Source organism: Peromyscus leucopus, chromosome 9 (assembly GCF_004664715.2).
Source record: "Peromyscus leucopus breed LL Stock chromosome 9, UCI_PerLeu_2.1, whole genome shotgun sequence".
Classification (NCBI taxonomy): Eukaryota; Metazoa; Chordata; class Mammalia; order Rodentia; family Cricetidae; genus Peromyscus; species Peromyscus leucopus.
The window spans coordinates 108,469,457-108,495,980 of record NC_051070.1 but is presented as its reverse complement, the minus strand read 5'-3'; the positions used below and the strand labels follow the sequence as shown (position 1 = coordinate 108,495,980).

Here is a 26,524-nt window from a genome sequence, read left to right as displayed (position 1 = left end):
GTGGAGTTCCAAGCCAGTTTAGGGTAATGAGACCATGTGTTGAAAAACGAGGGAACGACAACGATGGCAGATGCTCCACTGAAAGCTCTAAACTGGTTCTGTAAATATGCTGTGGTTACAGTATCATTTTGTAGATAGATTTGTATGACTCCATTCTTTATTTTTTTTGAGACAGGGTTTCTTTGTGTAGGCCTGGCTGTCCTGGAACTCGCTCTACAGACCAGGATGGCCTTGAACTCAAGAGAGATCCTTTAGCCTCTGCCTCCTGAGGGCTGGAATTAAAGGCGTGTGGCACCACTGCCCAGCTGACTCCACTCTTATTTATAATAGAAAATGGCCCCTTATTCATACTACTTGATAGTTTCTACAAACATCTTTATTAGAGAGAGTTTAAATACTCATTAAAATATCTGTCTCTAGGCCTTACCTGAATATCCAATAGTTTTTAAAAGCTGCTCTGGGAACAACAGGGAATGTTTTCTATATTTCTATAGTCTTCTAAAATGTATCTGTCCCCAAACAATACAAGTACAATTCAAGTCATATATTGAATGGTTTCTTAAGGATTACTTCATAAACACAAAGTGAACTGAATCAGATCACATAAAGATTGGAACTAAGACTAACACTTGACTATTATTTTTTAATTGTACTAGTCTTGGTTATTGAAAAAAAGTACTGTGCCTCATAGTAAGTAATCCTTAAAAAGAATTGGGAAATTTGTGTCTTCTATTAATATACGGCTAGTACTAAGTCATTTCTATGATTGTTTTCTTCCCCCTTGCCAATCTTTTCCTGTATACCAATAACTTGGTTACACATGCCTGCATTTTTTAGTACATTGGCAAAATTATGAAACCACAACTTTGGAGCTCCAGTGGTGCAATCGGTTAGCGTGCAGTACTTATATGAAACTACAACTTGGAGTAGTTCTTGCAGAAATTAACATTCTGTAAATTTTTTCTAAGAGTTTATGCAATACAGCAGTAAAATAAATAAAAATGACTATTAGGTCTAGAGAGATGACTCAGTAGCTAAGAGAGCTTCTGCTCTTGCAAAGGACCCAGGTTTGATTTCTAATACCAACATGATGGTTCACAATCATTCACAACTCCAGTCCTGGGGGATCTGACACTGTCTTCTGGCTTTCTCAAGCACCAGGCACACACGTGGCAAACACATATATATGCAGGCAAAATATTCATACACATGAAATTCAAATAAGTCTTAAAAATAAAAAGATTCATTTTAAAAACATTAATAATTTGCTATGAAGGTACATGTTAATCTAAACTAACTTCCATTATAAAGAAGTAAAAGATACTTGGGAAGTAGAGGTAGGCGGATTTCTGTGAATTCGAGGCCAGGCTAGTCTACAGAGCTAGTTCCAAGACAGCCAGGGCTACACAAAGAAACCCTGTCTCAAACAAAACAAAACAAAACACAACACAACACAACGGAAAGGGAAGGAGGGAGGGATAGAAAGAGGGAAAAAGGAAGTAAAAGAACACTTAACTCTAGTTATAATCTAAATATCTTATTTCATAAATCCAATTCCAAAGGTATAGGATTTTTTAAAAGTGTTGTTTTTCCTTCAGAATACAATCATTTGACTACTTAACATAAAAAGTAAACACAATTACCAGTAGCAGTATGAAAAAGTACATTAAGATTATAAACAGCATTATCAAGTATAATATTTGGCATACCTGCTGCATGGATAGGTGTTCTCTTCAAAACGTAATCTTTTACGAGGATTGAAGCTCCCTGATTAATGAGTACATCCACACATTCCACATGGCCCTTAAATGCCGCAAGATCTAAGGGTGTTCTACCACTACTATTTCTTACATCAAGATCTAACAAAGATTGTACCAACACTTCCAGGGCTTGGTGATGACCATGATAGGCCTAGAAATAAAAATATACAAAATTAAAAAAACAAATAAAAAAAATATTTAGACTGACTCCCCAAGTAGGTTTCTCTCTCTTTCATGGTTCTGGGGATAGAAACTAAGGACTTGTGCATGCCAGGTAAGTAAGAAAATAAGCAAGTTTTACCACTAAGTTACATGCCCAATACCCCAATGCTTTGGAAAAGGTAAAGTAAGCAAATTCATGTTTACATTTGTTATATCTGAGATAATACAAACTTTTATATTGAGAAGCTAAAAAGTTTAAATCATAGATTTTTTTATTGTAAAAATCACCACCACTCTCCCATATTAAGAAATACATATTCTGTAAATAATAAAACCTCAAATGACAGGTGGTAACAATGCCTGAATCATGGCAGATATCAAAAACTGGATGTGTTATTAGCCCTGGCTATAAGGCTAATAACAAGGAACTTTCCAGACAGTCCATATTAAAAATCCAGATGTCAATGGCACATACATTTACACTGGACCGGATACTGTACAGAGAATAAAGCAATAAGCTTCAAAGGATGATAAAGCAGTATTGTAAAAAATACCCAAAAATCGTGCTGGTGAACTGGCTCAGTGTGTAAGAGCCCTTGCTCTGCAAGCCTGGTGACGTAAGTTCCATTTCCAGAACTCATGTAAGGTAGGACAGAATCAAAATCATTTAGGAGATGGACTGAGGGTTCAGGGTGTCCACTTTAAAAGAAGGAAAGAAAAAGTCAGAAAGTACAAGCAAAGAGAGAGCAAGGCTTTGCTGATGTCTGTACTGAAAGTTTATCTACAAGCTTAACTATCTCAAAGATAAAGTGAGTGTAGACAACAGAATTCATTTTAGGATCACACCCAATTTTAATGGGTGATATTAAGTGGATGAACTCACGCTACTCCAAGAATGAGCTTTGAAGAATCTCATTTGGACACACAGAAGATAGTATTTAAAAAATAAATAAAGAGAAAAGAAAATGAAGACCAGGAATCATGATGCTTTGGTATAGGGCTCTTCTCATCACTTCCTCTATGGAACCAAAGGAAAAAGCCTGTATGTCTAGTACCAACATTAGGAAGAAGTAACACTTTCCTTAAGCCTTACTCCAGTGTCCGCTGTATCAGGTTGTCTGAAAACATGAGTTTAAATTAATAATAATAGGAAAAAAAAAAAACTATTTCAACTAATTTCTGAAATCTTCTTAGGATTAGCTATAAAATGTTAAAAATGCAATATAATCATGCTTCACTGAATTTAGTCATTAAATTGCATAACTATGTCCATTTCAGTTTAGAAAAACCAACACAGCAGCACTTACACAGCCAAAGGATAAAGCAACGCTAAGTGTCCACTGACGAGCTGACTGAATAAACTGCAGTGTCCACATATAATCTCAAAAGTGGAAGAACTGCTAAGGATGAACTTTGGGGAAAGTTTGTTAAATGAAATAAGACACTCAAAAAAAAATTCAGAAGGGAAATACTGTATGATTCCACTTAAATGTGGCATATAGAAATTAGTCAACAACTCTGAAAAATAAATATTTGGTTAAAATTTATGTAAAAATAAATAAGTACAACTGTCTCGTTAGTATGCAAATGTGCTTTATTGCTGTGTGTACATACGTGGGTGGTATTGTGTGTGTGTAGCAGTAGTTTTGCAAGCACATGGATGCACATGTCTGTGAAAGCCTAAGATGGGTGTAGAATATCTTTTCTCAATTGCTCTTCTCATTCTTTTGCTTGTTTTGTTGAGACAAGGTTTTGCTATGCAGGCTTGTCTGGACCAGGACTTGCTATACAGACCAGGCTGGCCTTCACTTCATAGAGATCCACCTGCCTCTGCCTCCTGAGTGCTGGGATCAAAGGTGTGCCCCACCCTGGCTGGCTTTCACTTTCATTGTTTTGAGACAAGATCTCCAACTGAAAGCGGAGCTCATTGATTCGGCTAGGCTGACTGACAATGAACTTCAGGGATCCTCTAGTCACTGGGGTTATAAGCATGCCTTGCTTTTCATATGGGTTCAGGGGATCTGAACTCTGGTCCTCATGCTTTGCAAGCTAAAGGTGAAAGCCAGTAAGCAGCATTCCTCCTTGCCTTCACATCTGCTCCCACCTCCAGATTGCTCCTTGTTTGAGTTCCTGCCCTGATTGCCTTCAATAATGAACTGTGGAAGTATAAACAAAATAACCTTTTCCTCTCTGTGGTGTTTTAAATGAGAATGGCCCCAGCAGACTCGGATGTTTTAAAGCTCATTCCCCAGTTGGTGGACTACTAAGGAAAGATTAGGAGGTGTGGTCTAGCTAGAGGAGGTGAAGCCCACACCATGTTGGTTAAATGGTCACGCTTGTGGCTGGCAGGGCGGCCATGCCTAGAGATGTTGCAGTGGCAGAAGAATCACAAGCCCTGAGAGAGGGACAGGGAGAAGGAGAAGAAGAGGGAGAGTGCAGAGGGAGAGAATACAGAAGAAGAGTGCGGAAAAAGAGGGCACAGAGGGCACGCCCACTTTTTAGGCTGGGATGCCGTCGCAGGCTGGTGATGTAATTAAGGACATAATCCTTACACACCAGGCCCAGTCTTGCCCTCTCCCTGGCTGCAGATCAGTACACAAGCTCTTAGCTACTGCTTCAGTACCATGACTTACTGACTGCCTGTCGCCATGCTCCCTGCCATGATGGCTCATGGACTAATAACCCTTTGAATCTGTAAGCAAATTCTCAATTAAGTGCTTTCTTCTACAAAATGCCTTGGTTATGGAGTCTCATCACAGCAATAGTAACAGTAACTAAGACACTCCCCCATTAGCTTTTGGTCATTGTTTTATCACAGCAATAGAAACCTTAACTAAGCCAGGCACCTTCTTAGTTATTTAGATAACTAGAATGTAGTACTATGGTGGGGGAGAAGTGCACAGGGCAGAAAGATTGAATCAGTATGTCAGTGTTTGACCATATATAAGGAGGATATTAAGATAAAAAGTTATAGAATACATGAAAAGAAATAAATGGATTACTGAACTTTTAGTGATCCTGTTAAATGAAGTACTATTCTTAACACCACATAAATAGCTAGTGATAAATCTTGGCCTCTTGATGACCAAAGTCCTCTACGCAAATTTGTTTAAAAAAAAATAAATTCTTTCAGTACAGAATAGCTAAGATGGGTTTTACTTAGTATTTCCTAATCTCCTTGTCAGAGGAATCTGAAAATGGATGGGAAATTATGGGGCATGTCCCCAAATCAATGAGCAAGCGAAGTGGCACTGACTACGGTTAGCCAGCACCCATGTCCACAAGCAAGCCAACAACTGCTGGATTACAGAAAGTGTGTGGTTTATATAACCTGCTTAACAAACCACAGTCCTTTTACTGGGGCAGCACATTTTTAAACTCATGTCAGATTCTCTCACTTAAAAGCAGAACCTGAGGAAGCCAAGGACAACCAGTTAAAGGAGAGTAGGAAGCAGATAACCAGGAACGCACTAAAGAAGTTTCTGATTAAACAAGTTCTTCAAGTTGTAACTCCATGGTAATTACTATACCAATCGAATGTCTAGGGTACTAGTTTGAGTCAACACAAGTAGATACTAGAGATCTGTAGTGAAGCAGCCATCAAGGTGGCTATGAAGGCAGTACTTACAGCCAAATGTAAAGGGCTTATTGTTGCTCTATTATCTGAATCACTCAACATGTCTGTTCCCGAGGTTTCCATTAACTGAAAAAAGGAGAGGCGTTTAAAAATTTTAGAAATGATACTTTTAAATATAACATTAGTCGTTATCTCTCCTATCCCTCACTCCATTTTAGAGTATGTCAATAACTCAGCAAGCTCACAGAACAGGATAATCACAAAAGTATAGTAAGAATCAGATGTCTGGGGAAACATTCTTCCATTAGGTAAATATCTCCTCTTCCTGAACACACATTCTTGTTACTGTCTTTGGTCTCAGGGGTACTATGTGAAAACATGTCTAATTTTAGTTCTAATGAGAATAAAGAAAAAAACTATTTTGAATGTTAGAGGGGAATCAATTAGTACTTACAACATCCAAAGGAGTTTCACTTGCAATCTGAAATAAAAAAAAAAACAAAAAAAAAAACACGACATTTTATGAAGTTACTTGCTGTGCAAGAATGTTCTTGTACACTGTAAAGATTTGTCACTCCTATTGATTTAGTAAAATGCTATGCTGATTGGCCAGTAGCCAGGCAGGAGTGTAGATGGGGTGTCCAAACTAGGAGAAGCTGGCAAGAAGAAAGGCAGAGATGGAGTTGCCAGCCAGACACAGAGAAAATAGGATGAGAATGTTGGACTGAGAAAAGGTACCAAGGCATGTGGCTAAACATAGACAAGAATTATAGCTGTCTTTGGTCTCAGGGGTACTATGTGAAAACATGTCTAATTATAAAGGCGGTGGCGGTGCAAGCCTTTAATCCCAGCACTGGGGAGGCAGAGGCAGGTGAATCTCTGTGAGTTTGAGGCCAGCTTAGTCTACAGAGTGAGTTCCAGGACAGGCACCTGTCTTGAAAAAAGAAAAGAAAAAAAAAAAAAAAAGAACTATGGGTTAATTTAAGCATAAGAGCTAGTTAGTTACAAGCCTAAGCAGTTTATAATTAATATAAGTCTCTGTGTGTTTATTTGGGACTGAACGGCTACAGGACCATTTGACATCTTTATAGATATAGGGCTTTATTAGTTCCTGTTTTAAACCCATGCTTTCTTTGTCTCCAGAAAAGAGGTCTTTTACACAGGTAATTAGACACTACAGTAGACAACAAATCTATATACAAAGCCTAAAATTTTATTCTAAAGATGTATAGTGACCTATGAAATTATGGGTTATTTTTATAGTAGTACATGAAATGCTATATTAAATATGCTGACCTTGTTATATACCTTCCTTGAGTTTTCTTTCCTACTGAAGGGAAGCAATGCTTAATGTACATATCTATAAAGGAAGCTTTAACCTGAACAGGTTGTCACACAGGAGTATATTTTAACTCATTCCTTCTCTTCAGTTTGGCAAAGTATGGTTCTGAATGGTGTGTATATTCCAGGACAAGACCACAGTTGAAATCCAAGCTTCCTTTGCAGAAGCAGATTACACTTTATTAAGAAGAACTGGGAAATAAAAGGACCTTGCAGAGTTCTCTAAACATATGAGGGAAACATAACTCTCTCAAGAGTCTTTTATTTTTTTTCAAGTAAGACATGGTTACAGCTTTAAAAAATATATATGGAAAACATTTATTTAAAAGGGTAGAATAAGTGCAATAGACCTAGATGTTGAATAATTGAGGATTTGAAGGCTAGTAGAGTATAGCTCAGTTGGTAGTGTGCTCATATGAACTAAATCCCCAGCACCACCTAAATTAGGCGTGATGGTGCATGCTCAGGATTCAGGACATGGAAGCTCAAAAGTTCAAGGTCATCCTCAGTTACACAGCTACTTTGATGCCAAAGTATATCTTTGATATGTGTGAGTGTCTCAAGAAACACAATTTTAGGAGCCTTCTTCAGAGATTGAACTGTTTTTTGAGGCAGTGACTCATTATGTTGTACTGGACTCAAGCCAGTGTCCTTCCTCAGCCTCCCAAGTAGGACTGCAGGGATGCACCACTGTGCCTGACTCTCCCCCTTAAGAGATTAAATGCCCCATCAATTAGACAATATCTCACCATAGCCCAGAACTTACAGTATTCCTGCCTTAGCTTCTTAAGGACTAGGATTATAGGTATGTCCTACCACATTAGTCTCAGTGATTGGATTTTTTTTTTCCTTTTTCAAAAGGAAAATAGGGAATGAGAGTTATGTTACTGAAGCAACTATGGATTTAAGAGGTAAATAGAGTATGAAAATGTTAAAGAATAAAATTAAATGTTTCCTGGACCATTTAGTCTCATTTTAGTTATGTTACTAAACTAAAAACTCACACTAGTCCTGTCATGAGAACTCAGAAGTCTTACCAGTTGAAGACACAGACGGTGGCCATATGCAGCTGAGTAATGAACTGCATTGTATCCTTGCTTGTCCCGGATCCCAGGATTTGCATCATTTCTTAGTAAGTATTCCAGGCACCTACATACAATAACAGCAAAATGACAATTCCAAATTTTACATTTAAATACTTTATTATAAAAAATATCACACACACAAATCACATGCCAAAATTAACCAGATCTAAAGAAATACCATAAAACTCAATACATTTTTCTATACTGTAGAATATGCCTTTCCACTGTGTGGATGAATATATGTCAATGTGATTGGTTTAATAAAGAAGCTGACTGGCCTATAGCTAGACAGGATAAGATTAGGCAGGAGAACCAGACTAAAAGAATGCTGGGAAGGAGAGGAGTCTGAGAAGTCTCAAGGAGACACCATGAGATGCAAAGCGAACGGGATGGGAAGTACGTACATGAGTTAAAAGAGCCTCAGGGCAGCACATAGATTAATAGAAATGGGTTAATTTAAGTTATAAGAGCTAGCTAAAAACAAGCTTGAGTTATCAGCCAAGCATTTATAATTAATAGTAAGTTTCTGTGTGGTTATTTGGGGAGTGGCTGGCGGGACAGAAAAGTTCTACACTATACAATAAGAATAACCATTCGGAATGAAAGCTGGAGCTTCACATTAGATTTTATATTTTTAGTACTGAATATATTTTTATATACTTATTCACCTACATTTTGTTTATTTATTTAATTGGGATGAGGTCTTTCTATGTAGATCTGGCTGTCCTAGGACTCTCTATGTAGACCAGGCTAATCCGATCTTCCTGCCTCTGGCTTTTACCATGCCTGGCCTTTCCACCTACATTTTAAATAAATGATTATATCCTGGTAATTTTTCTCTTCTTGTCATTAAAATTTTTATATGCATGATTACAGAATGTAAGTATTATATCTAAGATATAATTGCTTGTGTTTTTTGTTAATTTTGTCAGGCTTTTAACATGAAAGGGCTTTTTTACATAACTATTTGGGAAGTCTAAATGAGCACTGGTTTCATACAATAGGACTATTTATATATGTCAGCACATCAGATAGTAAGTCTATTTATGGTCTTTACTACTTGTTAAAACTTGGCCCCAAAAGGTCTTTGAGTACTGACTTAACTGCCAACCCCACTCCCTCCTGTGAGATCATATCAAGGCGAGTGTGCGTGCGTGCGTGTGCGTGTGTGTATAGGAGGTATTATTTACTCATTCAGATAATATGGATCAATATACACTCATAAGATAGCCAGAATCAGGTTACAGTTCTTGACAACTTAGCTCTCTAGTTTTAAAAAATATTTTAAATTATGTGTGTCTATGTGTAGGTGTGCACATTCAGATGCTAACCTTTGCTTCTATTTTTTTCAATTTATGTATATGGACACGAGTTGTGGCAGAAGTGCACACCCATGTATATGCAGAGACCAGAGGAGGACACCTTACTACTCTCTGCCTTATTCCTTTGAGACAAGATTTCTCACTGAATCTGGCACTTGCTATTTTTCAGCTAGGCTGGTGGCCAGCAAACTCTAGTGATCCACCTATCTCTGCCCTTAACCCCCAGTGCTGGTTACAGGTGTGTGTAGCCATGTCTAACTTTTGACATGGGTGCTAGGAATCCTAACTCAGGTTCTCATGCTGGCACAGCAAGCATTCTTACCTACAAATCCATTTCCCCAGTTTCTAACCCTATTCCCTTACTGTTGAATGGCTTAAAACCACTTAGGCCTCTCAGGAATTACTTTCAGAACTTTTATACATTATAATACTCTCAATGGTAGCAAATACAATCCTTTCAAGCAGGAATTGCCTGATAATTTGAGTTCAATTGTCTGGTCCCCAAGTAGAAGGAAAATAGACTCCTGAAAATTATCTTGACTTACATATGTGCACTGTGGCATGTATGTTCATATCTACATACATATCATAATATACATTCACAGTAAATAGCAAAACTTTTGTGTGTGTATGCACATGTATTTGGACATGGCTGTGTGTGTCATAGGAGGTATGCGGAAGTCAGAAGACAACCTTGGGCATCAGACCTTACTTCTACCATAGAGACTGTTTTCCTGTGGTTTGTGGCTATGTACCTCAGTCTAGCTGGCTAGGGAACTTCCAGGGGTTCTTATGTATCTAATTCCCATCACAATGTACAAGTGTTAGAATTTCAGATGTCTACTACTAATCTGGATTTACCAAGTGCTTTATTTACTGAGCCATCTCCTCAGCCTGAATTATATGGCTTTTTTTTTTTTTTTTTTTTTTTTTTTTTGAGACAGGGTTACTCTGTGTAGCTTTGTGCCTGTCCTGGAAACTTACTCTATAGACCTGGCTGGCCTCTCAACTCACAGAGATCCCACTGCCTCTACCTCCCGAGTGCTGGGATTAAAGGCGTGCGCCACGACCACCCGGTGAATTACATGCATTTTAAAAAAGGATTAAAAAAGTGAAAAACAAAAGATAGACTTTTATGTTAAATGTAACTTCCCAGAACTATTTTTTTAAAAGCATCTTTCCCTAGGAATCATTATTCTTAACATTTTTACTCTTTGCTGACTCACACATGGGGAAAACTAGAAACATGAAGATCTAATTTGCTGTTTTCACTGAGTTTATTTTAGTCTAAGAAGACAAATATTATATGGAGGCACTACAAATGGATCTGGTAATGGGATTTCTTATGCCAGTTTATATCACTTATCCTTTTCTTCTCACCCATCACTTTTGACCAACATTTACTTGGTTTGCTATCAAATAATATTTATTTAAGCAATATGGACCTACTATATGTCAATCTCAGCACTCAGGAAGCAGAGGCATGCAGATCAATGAGCCTGAGGTCAGACTGGTCTACAGAGTAAGCTCCAGGACAACCAAGGCTACACAAAGAAACCCTGTAATGAAAAACCAAAAACCAAACAACAAACAAACACTGTTCTGTAGGAAGAATAAGAAAAGATCATCTTCTATCAGATTTTTCAAGTAAGGGCCAGATGCTTGGGAGACAGCAACAGCTAGGATTTAATAATAATTATGAAATGTCTTTATTTTACAAACTGTGGATTCAGGGAATGATAATCAAAATGTAAAAAGGAAATACACATTTGCAGTAGAACAGTCCCCACATGAAGATGCCAGTTTACAGGAACAACAATCCTCTTCTGCCCACACGTACTCACTTGCCGTCTGTGTCTGACGTAGCTGCATAGTGCAGGGGTGTGCAGCCTCTTTCATCAAGGTCATTCACGCTTGCTCCTGACCCCACAAGAGCAAACAGGCACTGGTAATTGCAGTTGGCAGCAGCATAGTGCAGTGGAGATCTTTTGTGACCGAATTAACACAGGAAATACAAAAGCAAGGAATACACATTTGTAAACATAAGCACAGTGGACCTTTATTCCACACATTTAGTTACAATACAGTCTCACGTCAATCCCAACCTCTATATTCTGCTTAGAAACCTAAAAAGTTTCATTTTAATAAAGTTTGCCTTACATACACTAACAAAAATGCCCCATAGTCCGTGTCTTGAGCAATAAAAGCAAAAGGAAAACACAAGACGCACACTGGAGTGGTTACTAAAACTCCACACTGGCCTCAGCAGTAATACCAGCCAGCATTCTCAAGCATAAGCTAGGTGCAGTTTTACAGACTAACTTCCTGTTCAGAGGAGCTAATGTACCATTTCAATCTCTAAAGACTTAGTAATCATAGCTACTTCCTCTCTGATTACTAAAATCACACAGAATGCTACTAAACATAGGAATAACTATTTTAGAATGATAAAATTAAGATGATTCTATAATTTCATTAAATGAAAAACAAAAATTATAGTAAGTTCAGTTCAGAGTTCCTTACAGTTTATTTTTCCCCTCTAATACTTTTATCAGGAAAATGATACCAAAACATTATTTTTGCCTTATTGGATATTATAGTGTTTTCTGTTTATTAGTTTGAGACAGGGTCTCACTATGTAGCACTGGCTGGTCTAGAACTCACACAGATCTACCTCCCCAATGCTAGAATTAAAAGCATGTGCCATGATGCCGAGCAATTATAGAGATTTTTAAAATGCAATTAACCCTGGAAATACAAAGCCTTTAAATTCTATTAGAAAATACATCAAAAACCCTCTTTATTATTTGTTGCATGGAATGTGCAAATTACTACAAATAAAATTTAGCTTTAAATTTCATTTTGTGGGCCATTTGTTCCCTCTATTAGTACATTTATGAACTCAATCTATTTTTCAAAGTATTATGGGGTCAAACAGTTTTCTTCTATTCATTTCTTACTTCCTACCATACACTATCCTTTCTCTTCCTTCTGCATTGGTACTATCATATGCACCAATACACACCCACACATTTCCTTCTCATTTACTACACTCTTCCCTTCACAGTCTTACATAGTTTTTACTTGCTGACATATATCGCTTATACTGTCACCTACATCACTCAAATAAATTCAAACTGCACTTAATTCTTTCTTGAATGGTTTTAATGTACTTTGTGAGTCTAATCCTGCTTTAAGTAGAAACAGATAATAGAAACTTCAACTGCTATTACTACAAATGCTAGTAGTAATAAGGCTAGACAATGAGATTTTGTCCTTTTATTAAAGCTGCTTTCCTGCAGGCTGTATTCAGTAGGTAATATGGATGTGTATGGGTGGGGGAATCACACATATATCTGTAACCTATTTTTTCCTTTAAGTAGTGGGAAGCAGGTATGGGAAGTATGAACTTTCACAAAAGAATGACTTAGAAAAATTCTAGGTACTATGAATTTTTTGAAGGCACTTTGGACCAAGAGAGTTTTACATTTCTATGCCATAATTATGGGAAAAGGGCAATTAATATCAAGAAAGATAGGAATGGAGCTAGAGGGATGGCTCAGCAGTTAAGAGCACTGGCTGGCTTTTCTAGAAGACCTGGGTTCAATGCTCAGCCTTCACATGATGAGTTCACAATGATCTGTAACTCCAGTTCCAGGGGATTTGATGGTCCTCTTTTGGCCTCCATGAGCATACAAGCAGGCAAAACACCTATACATACAAAATAAATTCTTTAAAAAATTAGGGGGGCAGGACAGAGGTAGCTAGGACTGTAGGGGAACCCAATTAAAAGACTGGGGTTAAGAACACTTAGAACCCACTGACTTCAGCTGGCTACTGTACACTTGCGTGCTCTTTTTCTTTTCCTTTTGGCAATGTTAGGGATCAAACCTAATCCTGTGCATTTGGAAAGATAAGCCACAACCCTAGCTCTACTTCAGACTCAACTCATCCTGACTATAACTCAAAATATGCTGTGTAACACAAAGTTAAATTTCAGAAGTCAGTTAAAAGGTCAAGCAAGCCATTAAGTAGGGAAATTTTAACCTAGCTTTAAAGAGGAGCTGTATCACAGATTACCTCCCAAATTTATCCTTTTTGTTGAAGTCTGCACCAGTATTCAGCAGAAGGTTTAGGCACTCCAAATTTCTAGTCAGGATAAAAAGAAAGTTTAAAAGTATAATTATCAGTGATTTTATGATAAAAATGGTAGGCCTAAATAAGCATAAATGAATATTTCTAAATGAGGATTACTTTACATTTTACGAAGAATAAAACATTAAAATTCATTATATTTAGCACTTTAAAAAGTTATGTGCATACATACTGCCACACAGGAAATAAATGAATTATTTTACTGTAAAAAAGGAAGATCACTTTGTAAAAGATCCTAAGAACCAACACTTATATTTGAATGTCTTATATTTAAGTGTTAAAATATTCAATTAAAATGAACTAAAAACAAACAACAAAACATTCCTGTACCCTTAAAACACATAATAATAAGTCAATTTACCCCACTGTCTCCTATTCAGACTGAACGTTGGTTAAAATTGTAGGACATGCTTACATGCTTATTGTAACTCAATTTTTATACACCTGAACAACTGTGTACATTAGAATGAAAACTGTGCCTGCTGACTTCTGCAGGCAGGTTGCACACAGATTAGGTTTTAACGAAAACTCCGGTGACCTCAGAAGAACAAGGGAGTGAGTCACATGTGCTCTCAATGCATCTCTCTAACTTAGACCTGCCTGCTGGCAGTCTTGGTTCAGCAGACTTGTTCTTGGAAATAACAAGGAAATATTAAGGAATTATCATTAGAAATAAAGTGCTTACAAAAATGTCCGTTTTGATAAATCGTGAATTAAATGGCTTAACACAAATCTAAGTTATCAAAAGCATTAAGGTAAGAAAAAGCTTTCAGAGACCAGGAGTTCTGGTCATTCAGTAGAACTGACTAGCTGTCCCTAGAGAGCTTCTTAAAACGTAATCCTAACAAGGAGGGTGTTGTGTGCCTACAGTTCCAGCACTTCAGAGGCTGAGGTTGGGGACTGAGTGTTAAGCCAGCCTTGGCTACATAGCAAGACTCTGTCTCAAAAATCAGGACACACACACACACACACACACACACACACACACACACACAAACTAAAACAATATAAATGAAATTTAGTCTATAATGTTCTAATCACATTTCTTCTTCTGAGCCAAGACATAACTATTTCATCAACATTTTTTTCTCTGAAGATGCAATTTTTAAAGTACCATTTACAGCAGAGTACATAGTATTATTTAGAACATTCACAATATTTTCAGTATTTTGAATATTCTCATCATTTCATGAACATTTTTCTTTGTTTAGGAATTATTTTCCCTTATAAAAATTAACACTTCCATTTGTAGGGTTTTTTTTTTTTTTTTTTTTTTTGTAGGTTCTTTCCTACTTAATACTTATGACTTAGCTGAAAAAAGAATGGGGGGGGGGCGCGCGTGATGACAGGGGAGGCAGGTGCTGGGAAGCAATTTTTGCTGCCCTGAACTTTCTTTTGTTAAATTCCAGGTAGGTTTCAGTTTCTATTTTGTGGGGACTCAGAACTAACATAGAGGCACAAAGAGATAGCCTCCATGACTGATGTTTGCCTGTCTATCTTTCTGGAATGAACCCAGGTGCTCTTGGGATACTAAGTGCATAACACTGACTTCCATAAAAGAAATAAAAATACTATTAACATACCCTCCAGCTGCAGCTGCATGTAGACAGGTCCTGCCAAAATCATCTGGGGTATCTATGTCAAATCCTGTAAGAATGAATATATATCTTCTCTCTTATATAATATTATAGATGTATTTTAAGATAGTATTATCAAAAAATGTCATATATCACATTGTTCTTTTCAATCCCAAGCAAACCTACATATTCATAACAAGTACAAAATGAATAAAAAGGAACACTAGTAATGCACAATATTACAAAAAATTCCATAAAGGTTAGGCAATTTTACAAGTGCTATATTGCTCGTCTGAAAGGCTATGCCAGGAGTGATGGCTCACACCTTCAGTCTCATATTCCCAGCTACACAGAAGACTAAGTCAGGAAGATCACTAAGACAAAGCCAGGAGTCTTGCTAGCCTTGGCACATGGTATAAAACCTGTTAAAATCAAGCAGGCAAACAAAACCTCTCCAATTTCTAAAAGGCTATAAGGTACAACAAGGATAATAGTTAACAAGAAAAAAGAAATGAATAACGGACACAAACAGAACCCTTAAGGTCATGAAGTGTAAAAGGCCTGCCATAAAAGATTTTGTTAGGTAATTCTATAGAAATAACCCAGGAGTGATGACTAATACACCGCATTATGCTAATGGCATTTCTTTGATGGGAATTAAAGATGTTCACCAATGGATGTAATTTATGGCTATATACCCACATGAACATATTATAAATACTGAACTGTATACAATAAATAAGTGAACTTATAAGTGTATAGTACACAGATATCTCAATAAAGCATTTTTAGCCAGGCATGATGGTACACACCTGTCGTCTGAGCACTTGGGAAGCAGAAACAAGAGAATTGCAAGTTCAAGGTCAGCCTGGGCTTTACAGACTCTCCACTCATCATCTCCCTCCCTTCCACAAAAAAAAAAAAAAAGACATGTATTTTGTTCCATGTGGCTATTCTTAATACTGGGGAGAGATTTTTCATATTCCCTTTCATGCAAAGTGGGTGAGAATGGACAGTTTCACATGAATACTTGTTGATACAAACTTAAATAAAACAACAACAATAAAGTTACTCACATAAAAATGTATTGCACACCCCCACCAACAAAAACCTATCTGTCTCACTCTGAATTTTCAATAAAACCTCATTAATTAATTTCAGTAAACATGAATGTTAATATTTAACTCACATATATACTGCGAAATAGAAATTTAAAAACAATTAAATCCTATAGTCAGTAATTCATTGATCGCACTTAATAACAATCATAGTTAGCAGTAATACTGACAAAAATCCACGTCAACTATAGTTATAGCATTTTCAACTATGTATTGGTAATGAATTAATAATTTCATAAGCCTATAAGATATTCATATTATGACTTAACTCTCAAAATGAAGACTCAAACCAATGAAACATGCCAAATAAGGTATTTTGCTTCTAGGACAAGTTAAATAGGACAAGTTAAGAAGACTACCATCACTAGATAGAAGCTGCTCTACAGACAGTCCACACTCCATGTCACCAACTAACAAAGGAAATCATAAGAATAAAACATTTTGAACCGGGCAGTGGTGGCGCACGCCTTTAATCTTAGCACTTGGGAGGCAGAGGCAGGTGGTACTCTGTGAGTTTGAGGCCAGCCTGGGCTACGGAGTGAGTTCCAGGAAAGGTGCAAAGCTACACAAAGAATTCTCAGAGCTGATAACTGTAACCACAGAGGAGGAGAGGGAAGAGGCAGGAAGGCTGAGAGAGCATGTGAGCAAGCAAACAAACTTATCTGTGAAGGTTCCATTTACCTGAAGAAAGAAGTTTCCTGCAGCAGTCCGAAAAACCACTTAAGGCTGCCAAATGGAGTGGGAACATTCCATGTATACCACGCCTTAAATTAACAGGACAGAAACTTCATTAAACACATGAAAAATGCAATAATATAAATATATTATAAAAACATTACTTACATAAAAATTAGTTGAATAGAAATCTCTTAATACTTTAGACAAAAATCTGGCCAGTCATTGAAAGGTGGCATAACTAACTACCCAGCTATATTTTCCCAAAGCTTGTCTTTCTAACCTCAGTACTATCACCATTCTAGACTCACTGTCTACTTTATTTTTTTCAAGACAGGGTTTCTCTGGATAGCACTGGCCGTCCTCGAATTCACAGAAACCCGCCAGCCTTTGCCTCCCAAGGGCTGGGGATTAAAGGTGTGCACCACCACCACCCAACAAGACTCACTGTGTATTTATGAGCTCTATATTCTAAAGTCAGATGCTCAACACCACCTTTGGGTTAACGTTTCTAGGTATTTGCTCAGGGAGCAAAACTTCTTCCCCATGTCACCTCCCTATTTAAAACCATTTCTGCAAGGTGCTGTGCTCAAGAGTGTTCATCTCAGTCATTTTGTATTGGTGAGAACTTGAAATCAACTTAATTATAAATAATTGAGAATATTTTATGTATCTTTATATAGTAAAATTAAATCCCATACAGTAAACTAGAGCTATCTATAGAAATCTGAAAAATCTTAAGCCTCTACACACATTGCTAAATCAACGATGTACATTTTTAAATTGCAAAGACCATGTGTACAATAGCATATCATCTATGAATACATAAAGCGTTTACATTTTGTTCATTAATACATATAAAGTGACATATAAGAATTAGAAACACCAATTTGATTATGGTTTTGACTTTTGCAGAACATATACAAAATAATTAATATTTTAAAATTTTATAGGGCAACTTTAATATGTATGGGGTTAGGGACCTCTTTGTATCAGCAACTAGGGACTCCTTGAGCTTTGCACAGCACAGTCTGAAACCACTATCTACAGATGGTCCAAGAAAAGCACTTGGTGTGTACAATATCTGTAACTTCTAGACTGAAAACAAAGGGATCATAAAAGTTAAATTTCTTATCAAAACTGTGTACTATTTATGCTGGAGAAAAAGGAAACAGAAATATAAAAATATGCCATGCTGGCTAATCAAACAAAATTATACATAAAACATATGAAATCTACCAGTGTCAAAATAAAAGATAAGAAAAAAAGCAAACAAGCCAGTTCCTACAATGTTAAAGATGAAAACCATGATCCCACTGGAAATCTCTAGAAAACCCCAGTCCACCTGCTTCTGTGATTGCCCAGATAGTGATCACCACCTCTGTAAGTATTACTTACTTTGCAGTGTCAGCACCACTTGTAATAAGAGTGTTGATTAGCAGCTCATGGCCATACCGGGCTGCTATATGCAAAGGGGTGTTTCCATTTTTATCTTCACAGTCAATTACAGCTCCTACAATAAAGGACACAGTGTCAGATACTAGATTACATACAGATTGGCCAATACTGTAAAATGCAATGAAATATGCTGTTTAAGCATAGACTAATAGATATAGAAATTCTAACTAATTTCATTCACAGTATATTTACTTGGGGTTACCAATTGCATATTTAAAAGTTTTGTGAATTGAGCATTGGATTTAAACACATTTTAAACTAACAGAAGGGTTCTAGGGCATAATGAGTCTAAAGACCACTATGCTAAAGACACTGCTTTAGAGCAGCACTTTAGAGCAGTCCTGTGCTTCATGAAGTCGACTGCTCATACACAGTACTTTAAAAATCTTTGGATCATGAATCTATTATTATCATCATCATTATTATTATTATTATTATTTTTCCCTTGCAGAACTCTAGCAACAAAAACCTAACAAAGGGTTCTTGGGGAGATGGATCAGTGGGTAAAATGCCTGCTATTAAAATGGGGAACAGAACGCATATAAAGTTGGGGATGGTAGCGCCCATCTGTAAGTCAAATGCCCAAATAATGAGTTAGGAGGTGTGAATGAAAGAATCCCCAGAAGCCTGTGGGCCGACCAGTCTGCAGCTAACATCATAAAACTCTATCTTAAACAAGGCAGAAGGTAAAAACTAACATCTGTTGTCCTCTGATCCCCACATGAACACAATAGCATTTGCATGCCTTTTTTTTTTTTTTTTTTTTTTTTGCTCTCTTCTTCATACACCATAGACACATAAAAGAATTTTTTTTTTAATGCCAACAAGGGGCTGGAGATGGCTCATTGGTTAAAAGCATAGGATATTCTTCTATAAGACCTGGGTTCACTTCCCAGCACTTAGATCAAAGTTTACAACTGTCTGTAACATAAGTCCCAGGGAATCTGACACTTTCTTCTGGTCATCATGGGCACCACATGCATGTGGTGCACAGACATACATTCAGGCAAATATTGATGTACATGAAATAAAAATAAATAAAATCTTAAAAAGAACAACAAAGCCTTTTAAAAAATTATATGTTAGGGACTATTAACAGACAGTCCTTTAGAACATGGTCTAAGAAATACAGATTTACATTAATAGCCATAAAAATTATTTTATTTAAAAGTTTAATTTACTTAGTAATAATTCAAACACATGAGAATAAAGTGCAGAAAATAACCTAAAACCCTAAAAAGAGTTCATTTCAAACACTCAAACAGGGAAAAATGAAAAATGCAACAAAGCAAATATTAATATATATCATGTAGAAAGGCAGTTTTCTAATTAGCAATATTGGGAGGGGGGGGAAGGTCAACACTAATTGCTATAGAAATAAAATTCATAGCTGGAAAAGGTGGTGTAAGAGGAACATGAATTGAAGGCCAGCCAAAGCTATGCAGGGAGACTCCTCCCTTCCTATCTACTCAAAAGAGAAGAAATGAAATTAATAATTCAGAAGAATAGAAATAACTATGAATCCTATTATCGTAGTATTTTATCCTCTGCTGATTTTCAAGAGATCTGAATTAAAAATCTTAATAGTATACACACTGCTATGGCAATTCCACAGTGCCATTCACTGAGTAGATTAAAAACAAAAAACTACATTGAAGAAATAAAGGAAACAAACAGAAATACTTTTTACCACTCTGGATAATGGTTTGTGATCTGGAGAATCTACCGTGGAGAGCAGTCATGTGTAGTGGGGTTTTCCCATCTTTACTCTGAAATAATGTAACAACAACAACAAAGTTTAATTACTATGCTGTACCAGAATATGCATCCCTCAGTTGTACTTTACATATCTTCTTATAAATTTTATAAATATTACTCAAGAATCAAGTCTTCTGGACATAAACCAGCTTTTCAAAGTATTAACTGGCTTTTTATTTTTATAAATATCAAATGAGTATCAACTGTATATCAAACCAAAAACATACAAAATTCCCCACACTTACTATTTATACAAATTTTGTATGGCGGTATAAAGTATAATCTTAACATTCCTATTCTACAAGTAGAAAAATTAAAACATAGGATATTAAATGATTCAACCACGGGCACCATAATCCCAAGTGGAATAGTCACGATGTGCTTCCCAAGTTTAACATTCAAACTTTCACCTTGCACTGATGCTTTTGATTTTATGAAACCCAAAAACCTCCCATCTTTAGTTATTATAAATCATTTAAAAAAATCCACTGTCTTAATTTGTTTATAATTACTTGTAATCAATATTGTTAGCTATTTACTTGAATTAAGACAATCGGGCTGCCTGGCTGTGCATTTCTATAGTTCAGAAGAAATTCCAAATGCAAAAAACAATGACTGACTTATGTGCTATTTTCTTCCTGGTTAAATGGTATTATTTTATCTCTAAAATCTTGTGGTAGTTAAACTATACAAAGGAAAGAAACTGTTTGGCGCTCCTAATCCTTCAGCACTATTCGGTATGCCTTCTGTACATATACTATAACAAATGTTCCAAGTTTGTATTAACCTTGTAAAACTTTTCATGCTATATGGGCATCAATAGTTATGGGATGTTTGAGTCTATAATTTTGCTACCTTGTTTTAGGACAGGCATTTGATGTCACCTAAAATTCACGACATAGTCCAAAATGGTTTTGAGCTTGTGGTCCTCCCGTCTCAGCCTCCCAAGTGCTGGGATTATAGGGACACACTACCATGCCCAGCTTGTTTCTTTAATTTTATGATTTTTTTAAAAGCATAAACCATCTAGTAATCCTGAGGAATTTCTAATAATCTAGAAACATTGGAAAAAGGATTAGAAAGCATGTATGTATGCAGACTCCAGAACCACAGCAACATTAGTCAAAGAATCTCAGCTCTGACTCTTGAAACAAGAAATTGGACAAGTTGCTAACTTTCTTGAGCCTTTACTTCCTCAACTGAAAATGAGGACAATACTATCTACACCTTATAGGTCTGTTGCACAGTCTAAAACTGCTTACATAGCATACTTATACTTTTTATTTTATTCCTTTAACTAGGACGAAAAAAAAGCACAAAGGTATTTAACAAAAGCATTCTAGTTTTATGTTTTCAAAAGTGTTCACTATGTGGTAAATTCCAACTCAGTGTTGATATTTTACAGCCATTTTTTTTATAGACAAGAAGCAAAGTGAATAAAAATGTATAATGAAAACAGGATTCATAATACAGTGAAATATGAAAGATATAACTAGGCTGGACGGTGGTGGCGAATGCCTTTAATCCCAGCACTCAGGAGGCAGAGGCAGGAGGATCTCTGTGAGTTCGAGGCCAGCCTGGTCTCCAAAGCGAGTTCCAGGGAAGGTGCAAAGCTACACAGAGAAACCCTGTCTCGAAAACACACAAAAAAAGAAAGATATAACTTCAGTTAACATTTTTAAGTATTGTAAATATGTTTTAGGTATAATTTTGAAATAGTTCATATATGCCAGTCATTTAATCCTCACAACCCTATGAGATAAACACTATTATTTTTAGGCCAGAAAGATGGCCTACTGGGAAAAACAGCTTGCTGCCAAGTCTGATTGTTAAAATTCTGCCCTCACTCCAGCTGCATGACTGCACATGAGCAGTTCAGTAGTTAACTAAAGGGTCTTGCGTCTTAGTCATCAGTGTGTGCTGGTGATCACGGACATTCAGTGTGGTCACACAATCTGCGCATGTGTGGCATGGCTCTGTAAGCCCATCTGCGCCTTAAAGAGCCATGACTCAGACCCTGTTCTCTCTCTCTCTCCCCTCCATCTCCCCTCTCTCTGCACATGCTTCCCTCTCCAGGTCTGGTTCTCTTGTCTTCACGCCCCACTCCCCCAATAAAGCTCTAAAATAATACTGGGTTCTGTCGTGACCGTGACCTTTTTGTGCTTCATTTCACTGATGAGTTCAGTTTGATCTCTGGATACACATGGTGGAAGAAGAGACTTAATCCTGCAAGTTGTCCTTTAACCTCCACATGCATGAACACACACACACACACACACACACACACTTTTAAGTATACAAATATAAAAAAACTGGTGTAAAAATACACTATTATTTCTGTTTTATAAGTGAGGAAACATACAACCTGAGATGAAAGAATTTCACTTTGTCTTCTAGCCCTTAAGAAATGGAATTGTGGGACTGGAGAGATGGCTCAGAGGTTAAGAGCACAGACTGCTCTTCCAGAGGTCATGAGTTCAATTCCTAGCACCCACATGGCAGCTTACATCTGTCTGTAACTACAAGATCTGACATCCCCACACAGACATGCATACAGGCAGAACAACAATGCACATAAAATAAAAATAAATTATTAAAAAAAAGGAAATGGGCTTGTATAAGCATACAGAAAACATTAATTAAAATATTTTTACTTTCTACATACTATTATAGAAGGTATTCTTAAATATTCCAAGGAAGAAAAGATTAAGATTACCAGTTGAAAAATATACCTTAGCACCAGTAGGAGAGCATATTTATTTCTCTTTGAAATGGAGAAAAATACAGAGATTGTTTTTAATCATCTAAAATCATATTAGAATGAAGCTAGGAGTTAATTTTTTTACATCTATTTACGTATTATTTATTTTGTGCATATATGTACATGTGTCACAGTGTAGAGGTCAGAAGCCAACTTGCAGGATTATAACTTCCATTATGTGGGCTCCAGGGATCAAATTCAGGTTGTGAGGCTTGGCAGCAAGTGCCCTGATCCGCTGAGCCTTCTTGCCAGCAAATAAACCAACATTCTAGGAGTTGTTATCAGAAGCCAGTAATAACAAAAGTCACAGATTTTATAGTAGTTTTACGCTTAAACTTTAGTGATATTTTTTAGTTGAAAAATTTATTCTTTTCTTTTATTTATTTCTTTAGACAGAGTCTCTCTACATAGTGCTGGCTGTCCTGGAACTCACTCTGTAGACCAGGCTGGCCTTGAACTCACAGATCTGTCTGCCTCTGCCTCCCGAGTATCACCTTGCCCAGCACGAAAATTATTATTTTTTTTTTTTTTGAGGAGGGGAAATGGACAGTTTCTCTGTGTAGCACTGGTAGACCAGGCTGACCTCAAATTCACGGATCCACCTGCCTCTGCCTCCTGAGTGCTGGGATTAAAGTCCAGGTGAAAAATTTATTCTTAAGGATGAACAGAGCATTTGGTCTTGTACACAATTTCAGCACTCAAGAGGTTGAAGCAGGAAGAGTACTGAGTCTGAGGTCATGCTGGGGTATGTAGTAAGAAAAGTGTCTCAAAGACAGTCAGGCATTGTGGTTATACTCACATATAAATAATCCCAGCACTTATGATGTATATATATGCAAGGCCAACCTCGGCATATAGCAAGTTAAAGGCTACTCTGGACTACATGAGAGTCTGTCTCCAGAAACTGGGAGGAAAATTGTTTTTGTTAGGGCTACTATTGCTGTGGTGAAGCTGTTAGGATTCTGCCCTCACTGCAGCTACATGATGGATCTACTTCAGGCTTTTCCTGTCTCACCAGCATCCTGTCAGACACAAAAGCAGACAGAGTGCCAATCCAAGAGGGATGGATGGCTCCAGGGCAGTGGGACAGCCTTACCCACCATCCCAGGACGCCTGTCTACCTTGGAAGGCCCCCTTTCCTACCCTCCCCAAGAGGCAACCAACGCCCACGAAGTCAGCTGGAAGCAGTTTTTCCAGGAGAAACGACGCCCCTATTCCTATTCACTTGCTTTTTTATAATAAGCAAAAAGTCTGGAATGTTAGGATTCTGCCCTCACTCCAGCTACATGACTGCATATGCGCAGTTCCAGGTCATCAGTGTGCGCTGGCGACTACATACACACCTTAAAAGCTGGACGCAGACCCCACCCTCTCTCTGCTCTGCTCCCCTCTCGCCCACCCCACCATCTTTCTCTCTGTCCTGGCCTGGCTCTCCTCTTTCCCTTCCCCCTTTTCCCTCCTAAGAAAGCTCCGAAGACTAACGATGGGTTCTGTCGTGACTGTGATCTTTCCACGAGGTAACCAGTGCCGCAACCAGCACCGTGTATCATCCTTTCAGAAGCACCATTCCCAAAACTTGGGAGAAAATGGTTTATTTATTCAGTTTACATTTTCACAGCACTGTTTATCATCGACAAAGTCAGGACAGGAACCTGGAAGCAAGAGCTAATGCAGAAGCCAAGGAGGGTGCTGCTTATGGGTTTGCTTCCCCTAGCTTGCTCAGCCTGCCCGCCTACAGAACCCAGGACCACCGGCCCAGGCATGACAACACCCACAGTGGGCTGGGCCCTCCCCCATCAATCACAAGTTAAGAAAATGCCTCACTGCAGTATCTTCTGGAGGTATTTTCTCCAGTGAGGTTCCTTCCTTTCAGATAACTACAGCTTATGTCAGGTTGACATGACACTAGCCAGCACAGGAATAAGGGAAGGAAGGGAGCCATATGGAAATTATGGAATAACACAGCAAGCAGGAGAAGGTGTGTATGTATGCAACCAAAGCAGTCAATGTAGTCAGGCTCACAGTAAGAAAGTTATAAAAGCAAGACCATAATTACGTTTTAAAGCCCATTCACTTACTTCTACTGCTCTTGTAAAGATCAAATGTTTAGAAAGTGAATTATTATAAATTTAAATTCAATTTCTATATTTCCAAGTTAAGATTAGGAACAACAAAACAAAGAGAAGGGTAGAAAGAACAGCAGTAGCAGGGAGGGAGTAAATGATCAGTAAAATGGTTTCCCTAACAGGTCAAATGTTAAGGATGTGGTCAATAAACAGTGACTTGACAAATATAGGAAATACAAGTCAATGAGACTTAATATTCTTGTTGGTTGAAAACCTAGAGCCATCAATAATCTTTGTACAATTTCACAGCAAGGTGGACTTCAGAAGTCAAAACCTAAGAAACATACTTCAATGTAACTCAGTACTAATATAATTCAGACAACTGAATTTAAAGGGCTATTATACATTGTTAGGCAAGTTTTAGATATCTAGTGTAGGCTTCAAATCTGCTTAATCACCATGTGATGTATACGCCACCACCGGGCGATGTTTTGTTTTTAATTGAGATAGGGTGGGCTCAAAATCACCATCCTCCTGCCTTAGCTCCCAAGTGTTAGAATTACAGTGTCTGCCATTATGCTTATCTTTAAATGTATACATTGTGTACCTGTTTGTGTGTGCAAATTAGTGGAAATGTGCAAGCACATGGAGGCCAAAGAACAACACTGGGCTGTGCCTCAGGAGCCACCCACTTTGTTTCTAAGAGAAGGTTTACCAGTGGCTGCTAGGCAAGCCACTGTACTGAGTATTTCCATAACCCTTAACGGTAAATTCTTTAAAAGGATAGTTTAGGGGCTGGAGACGGCTCAGCATTTAAGAGTACCTGTGACCCCAGTCTGACTCCCAGCCCCCAAATGGTGACTCACAATTGTAACTGCAGTTCCAGGGATCTGACTCCCACTTCTGGCCTCCATGGGCACCAGGCATGTATATAAGCAAAATATCCATACACATAAAATAGTAATTTAAAATTTAAAAGAACTTTAAAAAGACAGTTTAGCTCAAAGCATACTAGAGGCTCTTAATGATACCTTCTGGTCTTCCTTCCCTGAGTATGAACTAAATAAATTTGTCCCTCAGTTGAGAGAGAAAAGAATGAACTAACTCCCACTAGACTTAATGCTGCTTCACTTCTCCTGTGTAGGTTAGTGTTCTCAATTAAGAAAGGCAGTGCTCATCTACGTTCACGTTCAAAAGGAGCAGAAATTCTCTATAAACAGTATTTGTAAGCTTACATATTTCTACTAATCCTACATGATTCAAATTTGATTGATTGTGGCTTTCTTGGTAACACAAGATGGGGTTTGTCAAGTACTGTAAATGATGAATGATACAGGAGCAAACTAAAAAACTTTTTAACAATGTAAAATAATTATATACTATGAAATAATAATGCTTAAAATCTTGGTTACCTGTGTTTTTCACAGTATTACACAGTGAAAATAAATTTGACTCCTGAATTTTAACATATTTCTAAAACGCTTACTGCTAAAAGCAATTATGAACAAGAAGCCAAATGACTATTCTTTACGTGTAAATACAGATAATATTTCTACCCTAACACCATGAAAAATTTTATAACAGAAATTTCAGAAAAGAAACCAGTTTCAAAACAGTATTAAAGCATGAATATCCATATACATGTGTGGACTCTACCACCAACATTTTACTCCTTGTTTTTCATCACATTATCGATACAATTATTTGAT

General features: G+C 37.3%; 1 protein-coding gene across 7 annotated transcripts in view; it reads right to left on the bottom strand.

Annotated features, from left to right (window-relative positions):
* Ankrd28 (ankyrin repeat domain 28) overlaps window positions 1-26,524 on the bottom strand; it is a 146,534-nt gene that overhangs the window by 18,328 nt on the left and 101,682 nt on the right. For 6 of the 7 annotated variants that reach the window (XM_028891267.2, XM_028891269.2, XM_028891271.2 and 3 more), the window contains 10 exons: window positions 19,921-19,999; window positions 18,171-18,285; window positions 16,779-16,861; window positions 14,986-15,049; window positions 13,328-13,396; window positions 11,092-11,232; window positions 7,878-7,989; window positions 5,954-5,980; window positions 5,551-5,625; window positions 1,710-1,911 (listed from right to left, as the gene is read on the bottom strand). In XM_028891267.2, coding sequence (XP_028747100.1) covers window positions 1,710-1,911; window positions 5,551-5,625; window positions 5,954-5,980; window positions 7,878-7,989; window positions 11,092-11,232; window positions 13,328-13,396; window positions 14,986-15,049; window positions 16,779-16,861; window positions 18,171-18,285; window positions 19,921-19,999 — 967 coding nt within the window. Of the gene's footprint in view, window positions 1-1,709; window positions 1,912-5,550; window positions 5,626-5,953; window positions 5,981-7,877; window positions 7,990-11,091; window positions 11,233-13,327; window positions 13,397-14,985; window positions 15,050-16,778; window positions 16,862-18,166; window positions 18,286-19,920; window positions 20,000-26,524 lie in introns of those variants that run through there. The other variant, XM_037208735.1, reaches the window with a different exon arrangement.